At 39.4% G+C, this 12436-nt stretch overlaps 1 protein-coding gene across 1 annotated transcript; it reads left to right on the forward strand.

Moving 5' to 3' along the window:
• Nucleotides 1-7048: 7048 nt before the first annotated feature.
• Nucleotides 7049-10191, forward strand: LOC146059753 (uncharacterized). The gene is made up of 7 exons (XM_083172249.1): nucleotides 7049-7217; nucleotides 7294-7393; nucleotides 7652-7777; nucleotides 8009-8116; nucleotides 8303-8521; nucleotides 8728-8766; nucleotides 8971-10191. Exons 1-7 carry the CDS (start codon nucleotides 7212-7214, stop codon nucleotides 10023-10025), a joined length of 1653 nt encoding a protein of 550 aa, XP_083028375.1. The 5' UTR covers nucleotides 7049-7211; the 3' UTR covers nucleotides 10026-10191.
• The last annotated feature ends 2245 nt before the right edge of the window (nucleotides 10192-12436 follow it).

Here is a 12436-nt window from a genome sequence, read left to right on the forward strand (position 1 = left end):
GAGCACAGCGCTGGTGACATTCCTCCTTTTTCCCAAAACGTTTTGCTAGAAGATTCGGTACATCTTCTTGGAACGGTTGACCAGCAGCAGTGTTTTTTGGGCGCGGTCATTGTCTTATCAGTTTTGTCTCTAGTGAACAGCAAATAGTATACAAAACAGCCAGAACCTGCAGTGAAAACGGCAGCAATGAAGGATCTAGTATACATTTGGCCAGAGGTTAGCCCTGTCCTGTATTTGGATAAATAGCCATATATATAATTTTGTCTTCCAACACTTGATTTGGGTGTGGTATGCGACTCCGACAGTCATTATCCCGACATCAGGTTCCCGACTGGCCAGAGTCAGACAGCATGGCAAGCAAAAAAAGCCCCTTGCGGGCTCGCTGCGCTCGCCACGCTTTGGGCATGGTTCTCCCTCTATGGGGGTCGTGGACCCTCACGAGGGAAAATAGCGGGTGGCCGTCGGGCACCGGGCTGTCTGCGTTTTGACAGTTTGGATCCCGACGTCGGGTAAATGACTGTCGGGAACCCATCCGGCACCCCTTGATGGGTGTTGTATGCGACTCCGACAGTCGGGATCCCAACAGTCATTATCCCGACATCGGGATCCTGACTGCCCGGAGTCAGACAGAATGGCGAGCGCAAAAAAGCCCCTCGCGGGGTCGCTGCGCTCGCCACGCTTCGGGTTGGCGTTGATAGTGGGGGTGGCGTGGGGGTGCTTTTAACATTGTAAGCACCCATTACGGTGCTTATACAATTAATTATCTTAAAGGGGGCACATTTAACATTGAAAACACCCATTAGGGTGCTTATACAATTTTAAATCGTATACCATTGTATATGGCATACAATGCGATATTATACAATTTAAAATTGTATAACATCGGCTGCCATCGCGTAACATCGCATCGCATACCATCGTATGCCTTATTATTATTATAATTTTATTTATAAGGCGCCACAAGTGTTTCGCAGCGCCGTACAAAGGAACAATACAGGGAGACAAAACTTGGCATAACATTGAATAAATAACAAAAATACAGTACAAATATTGGCCCTTATTCTGATCGGTGCGGTAATATCCGCGTGCGTTCGTGCCGCCGATGTTTTGTGTCTGCGCATGTGCAGAGGCGTCTCTGCGCATGTGCGAGCGGGGCGTACGGCCAAATCCCGCATGAAATGTGAACACTCCGAACAGGGGGTGGAGAGGGGCGTGAAGGGCTTTTTGGGCTCATTACCATATGCATACGCCCCGCGTTTCATGGGCGTTCCCATGCAAACGCTGGGCGTACGTGTGGTAATGCGGCCGTGACGCACATGTAGGGGGCGGACATATGACATCGCCGGATGTCAGCTGCCCGCCCAGATCCCTGCTTTTGCACGGAAAAATGTCCGTGTGGTCTGAGGTTGCGGGAGCTGGTGGACCACTCGGTCCTGCATGCGACCATCGAATGATGGGGGAGGTTCCCTGAGATGGAGGAGGCGTATTCCGTGAAAAATACACGTGCGGTCCGTTCGGCCAGCTTCTTACCGCGTACGGACGGAGTTGGCGATCCGTATGGAAGGCGGGGTTTCGCACGCACGGTCCTGGCCGCCTATTCGGATCCGGCCGCACCGATCAGAATAAGGGCCAAAGAGCGCCACAGATCAATACACATTACAGCTTAAATATAAGTAGTGAGGACTCAATCAACATACAACTAGAGGCTTGAGACCAATGATGGAGATGAGTATGCAGACGAAGATGGTCACTGAGTGTTGGAGTATAGGAGAGCTGTGAGTGAAGGAAGGGGAGACAGACAGATTACAAGAGGTGCAAGCAAGTGGGTGGTGGTTAGATAGCAGGATGTAAACAGGCAAGGGGTCTTATAGTATGCGATGCGATGGGCGCCGTGCTAGGAAACAAGTACCATTATTATTATTATTATTCATAGCTTCATTTTGGAAGCCACCTGCGTGTATGTCTGTTGTGTTTGCAAATAAATTATTTATTTCCTAAATGTACTTTACAACAATGAATTTGATTTCTGAGTTAGACTTTGGTAGTAATGTGTCAGCATGGACTTAATAATATGAATTATTAACTCACTAATACAGTCCAATATTTTACTCAACAGGAAATCTTTAGTTAATGGATTTAATTACAGGTTGAGTTTCCCGTATCCGAAATGCTCCATGACCATTTCAGAAAAGTAATTTTTCCGTTTTTTTGAATATTTTTTTTAACATACTTACCTGGCCCCTGGCAGTGCTTCGATGGTCCCCCGGCATCCACGACGGCCTTCAGGATCCTCTTCAGCGGTCCCAGGGGTGCATTGCGTGAGTTTCACGCAATACACCCCTGGGACCTGAGATGCCGCTGAAGAGAATCCTGAAGCCTGCCGTGGACGCCGGGGGAGGTGGTAAGTATCAAAAAAGGGGGTGAAAAAAAAAACAACTAAATATTCAGAAAAAAAACACGTTTTTTGTAATATTTCAGTTTTTGGATATTCGGATACGGGATACTCAACCTGTATTATATTTAATTGATGAATTTTAAGGTTTATTAATTTCTCTTTATTAATTCTTTAATTTAGTTTTGTAATCTTTGTAATGTAATGTAAACTTTGATGCAACAGTAACCTTTCCCAACTGTATAATAGATTATAGTGTGTACGCAACAGTTTGATCTAATGAGAAGTCCGGTGCTGCTTAGTGGCATCCGCTGAACAGATTTCTCATATATAGTAAGTTCCGTTTCAGCACCTTCCTTGCAGAAAAGTATATTATAACTTTCTCATACTCAATTTTACCATGATCTTTGCTAATTTTATTATCTGCCGCATGTAACTAAAGGATACATTTAGCAAGATAGGAGTTATATTGAAGATGGGATGTTGCCCGTAGCAACCAATCGAATTCTGATTGTTATCTTCTAGAAGGTGGTAAATCAATAAGACGTTGAATCGGATTAGTTGCTATGGGCAACATCCCATCTTCAGTAGAACTACCAAATAATGGGAGGGTTATTAACAATGCGTGGGAGTGCAAATTGTTAACGATAGAGTGCACACACTAGATAATATTTAAAAAAGATATTGCTCAAAAAGGGCCTTCTGATCCACATCTGTTAAAATATCCTCTAGTGTGTATGGGGCTTAAGTGATTGGCATATATTGTTTGAATATATTTATATAGATACATACACTGTAAATGGTATAATAGAGAGCAGTAAAAATAACTGCTATAAGAAGGGCTGGTACTTGTGTATTATCTGGGCGCCCGATATATCGCATCGCATGACACTAGTTAAGGCATGCGATGTGATTGGACCCGATTTTGAGCCTTTCCCGGGCAGAGTGTACAATTTTAATATTGCGTCGCATTGCATGCCTTAGCTAGTGGCATGCGATGCGATGAGACACAATTATACCCGATATTACATTGTACAGGCACCCTGATGCCTGATTAGTAGATAAGGCACACTTTTTCTTCAAACTAATTGGTTTTGACAGGTCCACGCCCCTTTTATACAGGTTGATATCAAACTTGATACGATCGTATCACGTTTGATATCAAAGTGGTATAAATAATATTAACCCCCGTATTAAAATATAATTGGTTTGATACTGTAACTTCATACACTGATATTGTCTATATCAAATAAAACCACAGCTGTATAAATTAATTTATAAAGGTCGCTTAATGATATCTTAACCAGCTGGAAGAATTTCTAAACATAATGCTAAAAAAGTTGTTAGAAAAATATGGTATACAACAGATATATAATTCGTAGAAATGTAGATCTTGTTTTATATCAAATTTGATTTGTGTAGGATGTCTCGCAACTCCGATCATCAAAACATATAACGTATATAATTATAACGTATTAAAGCCGGGTAATTGGTATCGCTCATAGCTCTTTCACGGCGAATAATACAGACATATCATTACCAACTATAATAACACTTACCTTAGAACGATCCAAAAGCCTGACCAACCGTGTATCAAAAAATAAAAAATAAAAAGTTATACTCCACACGATAACTTCCACACCAGCTAAGGTCCATCTTGCTTTTAAAATGAAACATCAGAACATAACAAAGAGGTCTGGGTATACAGCTGTTATGCATTTAAAGATACAGGAGACATTCAGTCTGGGCCTGACATGTTGTAGGCATTTAAATTTAAAGACACACAGCGTGAGAAGTATAGTGTTACTTTTAGAAAGACATCAGATATGACGGATGATTGTAATTTTCAAAAGTAATTTTAAACACCGGATTCCATAGTCTTTGAAGACGTTGATATTTACGTATGACGCAATTAGCGTAGACAGCACAGCTGGGCTGGTAACAATTATATTCATTAGAAAGCTCATACCTCTGAAAAAAACATTTTCACACGTCTATCAGTTTAATTAGGTTAGACAGAACAAAGAAAGGCCATGAAATCTTTGCAACAGAGCATGAGTGGCATCTAGTGGCCATGTATTGCAGTTGCAAGCAAGTTCCAGACGGAGCTAGAGACTACAGAATTAACTTATATATTATATTTAACTGAACATTAACCCTGAACATTATCAATGCTGATAAATAAAGGATCTATATAAAGTATATATATATATATATATATATATAGCTATATACAGTATATATATATATGTATATATACAGTATATATATATATATATGTGTGTAATGTGATGGTGTCATTATATTATGTGATGAATAAAATATGGATAATATGTTATATTATTTAAATCAGATATATATATATATATATATATATATATATATATATCTCAATCAAATTACACAGGTGTAGTGGATAAGGTATATATTTTAAATTAAAAAGCATACACATACATATACAACAAATCTGTTGATCAATCATATAGAAGTCCAGATGGTATTTGTAAAAAGATTTATTCGGGAATCTTCCAAAATGATGACAAAGGCCCATATATATATATAGGGCTTATGTATGCTGTTGTTGATGGTGTGCCATATCTGACATTTATTTAATAAGAATAAGGGTTTTTATTCAGGGGGCAATTTAGTGGCATTTTATCGAGCTAAATATTCTGAACACAGCTGTGTTTTGCACAATATGCTATGTTATTTAAATCAAATATATATATATATATATATATATATATATATATATATTTGATATGCCTGTCTATGACTTTGGAACACAACTCATGAATATTCAAATGAGACAAATGCAACACAGATGTGTTAACTGACTGAAACGTATAAATATGTTCTCCATGGGACCAGACAACTACCAGGCATCTGCCACACATTGAGGTTGAAGGTCTTCACACACACACACTATTCAAGACAGAGAACTTGAAGTTTTGACTTGAAGTTTTGTTCCAGAACAGTGGGTAAGTCTAATTTAATTTTCTAAATAAATATATATATATATATAGTTTGCGGCTGCATGCATTGTATTGTAATGTATTGGGAGTACATGCTGGCATACTGGCGGCTTGTGTTTAATCATTTATTTAGGAAGTGATTAGTGTATTGTGGACTGTACATTATTTATTTATTTATTTATTTGCAGTTTCTTATATAGCGCAGCAGATTCCGTTGCGCTTTACAATAGTAAACAGTGATAAAACAAACTGGGTAACAACAGACAGACATGGAGGTAGGAGGGCCCTGCTGCAAGCTTACAATCTATAGGGATATAGGAGGGAAACACAAGGACAGGCATCAGTAATAGCATAGCAGTCCCAACAAGTTACAAGTCCAGAAGGGAAGCTATATAATACATAAGTGCCTCAGAGGGTTATGCGTGTAGAACTTAAATATGATAGGCTTGCCTGAAGAGGTGAGTTTTCAGGGAACGCTTGAAAGTATATTATACATATTATAAGTACATTATACATATTGCTTTTAAAAACACTTTAAACAATCTTAAAATATAGTTTGCTGCTGTATTCATTGTATTGTAATGTATTTGGAGTACATGCTGGCATACTGGCGGCTTGTGGTTAATCATTTATTTAGGAAGTGATTAGCGTATTGTGGTCTGTACATTATACATATTGCTTTTAAAAACACTTTAAACAATCTTAAAATATAGTTTGCTGCTGCATTCATTGTATTGTAATGTATTTGGAGTACATGTTGGCATACTGGCGGCTTGTGGTTAATCATTTATTTAGGAAGTGATTAGCGTATTGTGGTCTGTACATTATACATATTGCTTTTAAAAACACTTTAAACAATCTTAAAATATAGTTTGCGGCTGCATTCATTGTATTGTAATGTATTTGGAGTACATGCTGGCATACTGGCGGCTTGTGGTTAATCATTTATTTAGGAAGTGATTAGCGTATTGTGGTCTGTACATTATACATATTGCTTTTAAAAACACTTTAAACAATCTTAAAATATAGTTTGCTGCTGCATTCATTGTATTGTAATGTATTTGGAGTACATGTTGGCATACTGGCGGCTTGTGGTTAATCATTTATTTAGGAAGTGATTAGCGTATTGTGGTCTGTACATTATACATATTGCTTTTAAAAACACTTTAAACAATCTTAAAATATAGTTTGCTGTTGCATTCATTGTATTGTAATGTATTTGGAGTACATGCTGGCATACTGGCGGCTTGTGGTTAATCATTTATTTAGGAAGTGATTAGCGTATTGTGGTCTGTACATTATACATATTGCTTTTAAAAACACTTTAAACAATCTTAAAATATAGTTTGCTGTTGCATTCATTGTATTGTAATGTATTTGGAGTACATGCTGGCATACTGGCGGCTTGTGGTTAATCATTTATTTAGGAAGTGATTAGCGTATTGTGGTCTGTACATTATACATATTGCTTTTAAAAACACTTTAAACAATCTTAAAATATAGTTTGCTGCTGCATTCATTGTATTGTAATGTATTTGGAGTACATGCTGGCATACTGGCGGCTTGTGATGTGCGGTCTGCTGACCACGCATGCGATATGATGTGATTCTGTAGTAGCTTTGTTGGATCCCCTGTAATTAATTTTTATAGGCCGATCTATAGAATACAATGTCAGGTGGTATTCATAGATCAGGTTTTTGTGAGAGCGTTAATAGTTTTATGTGATTTTGTGCACGCAAATTTCGTTATGGAAACTTATCGTGTTATCTTTTATTATCAACAGTGCCATCTAGTGGTTGTTGCAGAAAACACCTTTGAACTTAAGCTATCAACAAAACATCAACATGCAGGTGTGTATATGATATTTACAATAGTTTAACAATAGCTTATTGTATTGTTATTTCAACTTATTATTATTTATTACAGAGAAAGGAATACAAAACCATTAATGCAAATAAAATAAGTCTCAGAGACTTTCAAGATTTACCCAGCTTTCAACAGCAATCAAATGAGCAGACAAATACGTGTAAGTTTACAGATCAAAGACACAATGTTGTTGCTAGGGCATGATTTGTTAAGGCACAGGGGCTATTGACAGGTGTTATAAATGTTACGCTGTTGGTGTTAATTATTATTACCAGGCTCAGTTGTATTATTCACAGGTTCTGTTAAGACAAGCAACCTATTGGTATAAATGTTACACGTGTTGATTGTATTTTTCGTTCTACAAAATTGTTGTGTTAATTTTTATTTTATTTTTTATGTATATATTATTTTAAATCAGTTTCAGATGTCACAAATGTCGCATCTGAAGTTGGATCATTTGGTTCGGATTTCACAGTCGGTCCGGATCTGACGACATTCGAAAACCCATACGCAGCATACTCTGATTTGTCCGAATCGCAAAAATGTAGGTGGTCATAAGCCGTCAAAAAATGTGATGTATGTTAAAAAATGTGATATATTATTATTTCCAAAAATATGTCTCTCTCTCTCTCTCTCACGCTATCTCGCGCGAACTCTCACGTTCTCACTCATATATATATATATATATATATATATATATATATGTATATATATATCCTGTTATATTCATTTTTATACCGCCTGTGATATTAATGTGTTATTTGTTCTCTGTTAGTATCGCCGATTATGTCGAAATCTGATGCAGAACACATAATGGATGATCTCTGGAATTTACCATCGGCAAAACACTATAAACAGCTATACCAGACCCCGGCTATACAAGGTGAATTTTGACGATTGGCTAGCGGTGTTTTTATAATGTGTTTTTGTGTTAAATGTTGCATATCGTCGCAAAATCATGAATAGTGTCCACAGGAGTTGTTGTTATCATGACTTAAATGACAGTTTTTTTTTTTTTTTTTTCTCAAGTCAGCGAATGTGTCGTTAATTGATAATATATGTATTACAGATGACATAGCTAGCCGGTATGAACCTACGGTACCTAGGGCCGATACGTGTGAAGCGGGACCATCCGGATACAGAGAACCGACATCGGGTGCTGAATCAAACGCCAAACAACACAACAGCGCTTTGGCTAAAGGCGCAAAAAGAGCCCAGATCAGCGATCAAGCTTTCTGGTCATTGTTTAAAGGAACCATGCCGGCGCAAACCTTTGACAAATACCCGGGTATGTTTATTTATTTGGTTTCTTATATAGCACAACATTTACCATTGTTCTTTACAAATGGAAACCACAGGTATTAAACAGCCTGTTTAGACGTAAGCCGACAAGGAAGGTGGGGTGGGGGTGGGGGGGTGATCCTGAAGGTGTTATAAAGCGACTGTCTTTGTGGCCGCGTATGTGTAACTAAAACGGTGTGATTTTTATTACAGTAGGAACCACGCCGATGGAAAGATCTGGCAAATATTCAGGTGTGTAATGTAATGTTTATTTATTTAGTTTCTTATATAGGACCGCGTTCATCATTGCTCTTTACAAATGGAAACCATCGGTATTAAACAGACTGTGTAGATGCAAACCGACATGGAGGGGTGGGTGTTTTGGGAGGCGGGCCTGAAGGTGTTATAAAGCGTCCGCGAATGTGTAACTAAAACGTTGTTATTTTTTATTTACAGCGGATCCGCGACAAATCGCAAAAATGATAGCCGCGGCCGGGGTTGCTCAACCACACAATGCTGAAATGGATGGGGGAGAATCCGCTAAAACGGCGATCGACCCACAACGCCAAGAAAATGTATCAAGGGCCGAGATCATGGCAACCGAGCGCGACGATTTCAAGCCAAGCAAGCGGAGAATTTCAAAAAGTCGATCCGGTCAAGAAAACAAGGCCGATTTATCAGACCTTAAAAGAAGATTGAAATATTCGGAAGGTAGACCCGTGAGAAAAAGAATTGCATTACAAACAGTGCCAACCGTGAGTAATGTGGATTACCCGCACGCATTTACAACACCTGCAACACCTACTGAATCCGACATTGACATTGCCGGTAATACAAAGACTGTGAAGACTCGTAAAACTTTACGACTGTCAAGAGAGAGATACACGCCGCTGACGGATGATAATGTCATCGTGATTTCAGACACGCAGGAACATCATACTGCAGAAACGCAAAGCGTGGTCAGTAACACACCTGCAGCTACATTATCCGCTAATGATGAGGACTTAAATGGGCAAACATTTTTTATCACCCCTAGTGAAGAGTCAGTCTCAGATACACCACAGAATGATGATGAGACTGTAACATCTGTAGCCGGAATCCCTGATAAAGTAATGGGTGATGATTACACAAAACTACCCAGTGTTTTTACCACGGTCGGCGAGGCAACCGCATCGGGCGGTGCGGATGCCCCGCCGACCGTGGTATCGACAGACATAGTTGATGGGGTTCAGAATGTGGAACAATTAGGACAAGATGCGGAAATACAATACTACGCGGTCATGGGGAGGATGCGTGAGCATATAGGGTACATGCGTAGAAATGTCAATACCATGTTGAACCGTATAAAAGATGAGCTTTATGGTTCAAAAAAGAAGCCAGAGATCATTAAAGAACTTGTAGAAATGTACATGAATGTAACATCAAATCATATATCAGAGACCGTGAGGACTAGGGATTTTATTAAAGCGAACATGTATCATTTTGCCGAGATAATTGAAACGGATCCGTGACTAGGCATGGTGGGTTATGGGTTGAAACGTAATTTACATGTGTGTAAAAAAGCCCCAAGAATTAAAGCAAATGTACCGTGCAAAATCTCACACTTATTTCGCCGTTCGAAAATAAAACAGGCTTTAAAATGCATATACAGGCTGAGAAAGCGTAAACAACACAGGGGGCGAGGCACAACCCCAACCCCGGGTGCACAGGCTGACAAATCACCGGACCAACCATTACCGGGTGACGCTGCGTCACCTGACAATGTTGAACACCCCGCAACGCCCATGCATAATGACATAGATGGGGGTGCGCCACCCGGTAATGGTGAAGGTCGGCGAGATGTGTACTTAGAAGCTGTTAACAGGTATGAGCGACACCATCCTAATTTCAGAGCTATTGAGTATCATAATCATTTTCAATTTGTTAATTTGGAAAGAGTTACATCATTTGCAGAGGGTGTTGAAGCCGTACACAACGCTATACAGGTTATGATTGATGAATTCATGGTTGGTGTTGACCCTAATGATCGTGTACAGTTAAGATTGGAGGGGGGTGGTTTACACAACGCCATCTACTCACACCGAAAGCCGCAAGAATCATTAGACGCTGTCAGTTTCTTGAATCAAATTACAAACACTCTTCAAAGTAACGCTGAATTCTTATTAGGCACGGGTTTAAGGTTTGTGATCACTGTTTTTAGAAATAGAGCGGGTGGGGCCCTAACTGGTCGCGGCCTTAGACGCATTCCATACAGCTTAATTATAGAAAGGCGCAGAAGACACCTGTATGATTTCAACAATACGCACAATTATTTGTGCTTTGCGGCATCGATCTGCAAACTTCTGGATAAAGGTAATGCCACAGACGCTGAAATACACGATCGGGCGCTTCAAATTCATAAGGATTTGAACCTACCGATCGATAAAGCAGTCAGCTTTAGCGACGTTGTTGTTTTTGAAAAACACTTAAAAACAAAAATTACAATATTATATCATAATAATCGTTCTTGGCATTACTATTCTTCAGATTCGCGCTACGGTGATACCCTGTATGTATTATATCACGATTCACACTATTATGGCCTGATTAATATCTGCGCATTTCTCGGATCGAGATTTTTCTGTTCCTTATGTAATCGAACTTATGAGCGCAAAAATAGCCACGATTGTCTTTTCTTTTGTAAGGCTTGTCACAGACAAGCGTGCGCTGATGATGGGGCTTCCGCATTAAGATGTTCGGTTTGTAGGGTGTTTTGCAGATCGCGTGAATGTTTAGAGGAGCACAAATCCTTAGCTTTAGATCGCAAAATATCCTGTCTTGAACATGTTTATTGCGACAGGTGTTGTCTCTACCGTCGCAGGTCTCATGAGTGTCAGGGGCTAAAGTGTTCTACTTGCAAGGCATATGTTGATGGGTTTGCGGATCATTTGTGTTACATACAGCCCATCAAAGCGGAAGAACCCACCACCAAATACATCTTTTTTGATTTCGAATGCATGCAGGAGACAGGTATACATATACCAAACTACTGTTACGCTCTCACATTAATGGGTGAGAAATCCTGGGAGTTTAAGGGCAAAGGTTGTATCGATGATTTTGTAAAGACGTTCATGAAACCAAAATTTGCGCATTACACATTCATAGCCCATAACGCTGGGAGGTATGATGCGTATTTTGTGTTGAACAAGATCATCAAAGAACGGTATACAGTATCCCTCATCTCTAATGGCGGAAACATAATGTGTATCACAATAAAAGATCTGAAGATTAGGTTTATAGACTCTCTCAATTTTCTCCCCATGAAATTGAGCAGATTTCCAAAGGCCATGGGATTTGATGGCGTTAAAGGTCATTTCCCGCATTTTTTTAACACAGCCGATAACCAAAATTACATAGGGGGCATGCCCTCAATAGAATATTTTGGCCTACAACACATGATGCCTGAGGAGGCCGCTGATGTTACAGAGTGGTACGAAAAAAACAAACACAAGGTGTTTAATTTTCAAAAAGAATTAATACGATATTGTAAAGAGGATGTCAGAATATTGCAAAAAGGGTGCGCAGCTTTCAGATCAGCCGTTATAGCCATGACAGAACAGGAGTTTGTAATAGCTGCTGAGAAAAAAGATGTAGCCGTTAAACGTCACGTTGATCCATTCCAACTGACGACTTTAGCGTCGGTTTGTATGGCTATGTATCGTTGTAAATATTTACAGGCAAACACATTGGCTCTTGTACCGGGTGATAACTATCACAAGACCCAGAAGCGTTACTCAACACCAGCCATACAGTGGTTAATGTACATAGAACACAAAGAAGGTGTGAGTATAAGACACGCTTTACAAGGTGGTGAGAAGAAAGTCGGTAGATACAGTCTGGATGGTTACGCCGTGATTAACGGCGTGCCAACAGCTTTTGAATT

The sequence above is a fragment of the Crinia signifera genome, chromosome 2 (genome assembly GCF_055691185.1).
Source record: "Crinia signifera chromosome 2, ASM5569118v1, whole genome shotgun sequence".
Taxonomy (NCBI): Eukaryota; Metazoa; Chordata; class Amphibia; order Anura; family Myobatrachidae; genus Crinia; species Crinia signifera.